The sequence below is a fragment of the Cynoglossus semilaevis genome, unplaced genomic scaffold (assembly GCF_000523025.1).
Source record: "Cynoglossus semilaevis isolate Cse_v1.0 unplaced genomic scaffold, Cse_v1.0 scaffold992, whole genome shotgun sequence".
Lineage (NCBI taxonomy): Eukaryota > Metazoa > Chordata > Actinopteri > Pleuronectiformes > Cynoglossidae > Cynoglossus > Cynoglossus semilaevis.
The window spans coordinates 148,969-149,272 of record NW_007585124.1 but is presented as its reverse complement, the minus strand read 5'-3'; the positions used below and the strand labels follow the sequence as shown (position 1 = coordinate 149,272).

The 304-nt window shown below is 52.0% G+C and overlaps 1 protein-coding gene across 3 annotated transcripts in view; it reads right to left on the bottom strand.

Moving 5' to 3' along the window:
• Window positions 1–304, bottom strand: part of afg3l2 (AFG3-like AAA ATPase 2) — a 26,597-nt gene that overhangs the window by 5,094 nt on the left and 21,199 nt on the right. For all 3 annotated transcript variants that reach the window (XM_008337453.3, XM_017030867.2, XM_025053767.1), the window contains one exon: window positions 112–264. In XM_008337453.3, coding sequence (XP_008335675.1) covers window positions 112–264 — 153 coding nt within the window. The remainder of the gene's footprint in view (window positions 1–111; window positions 265–304) is intronic.

The window sequence follows — 304 nt, the reverse complement described above, 5'->3', positions numbered from 1 at the left end:
GACACAGACAGGGACACAGACAGGGACACAGACAGGGACACAGACAGCGTTATCGTCTGATTGCTGATGTCACACCCTGGCGATGACATCAGCGTGAAGGTGTGTCCTCACCACTCCTTTTGACAAGTAGTTGTTGACAAAGTCCTTCCAGGTGACCTCACGTCCTCGGTCCATGAAGAAGACATAATAGGCCACAGCACTCCAGAACGCCGCTCCACCCAATAAGTACTTCCTGAAATCTTTATCGTCCCATGGAATGTCACCCTGAGGAGAAGACCACGCCCACTGGTCAACCACTGGTCAA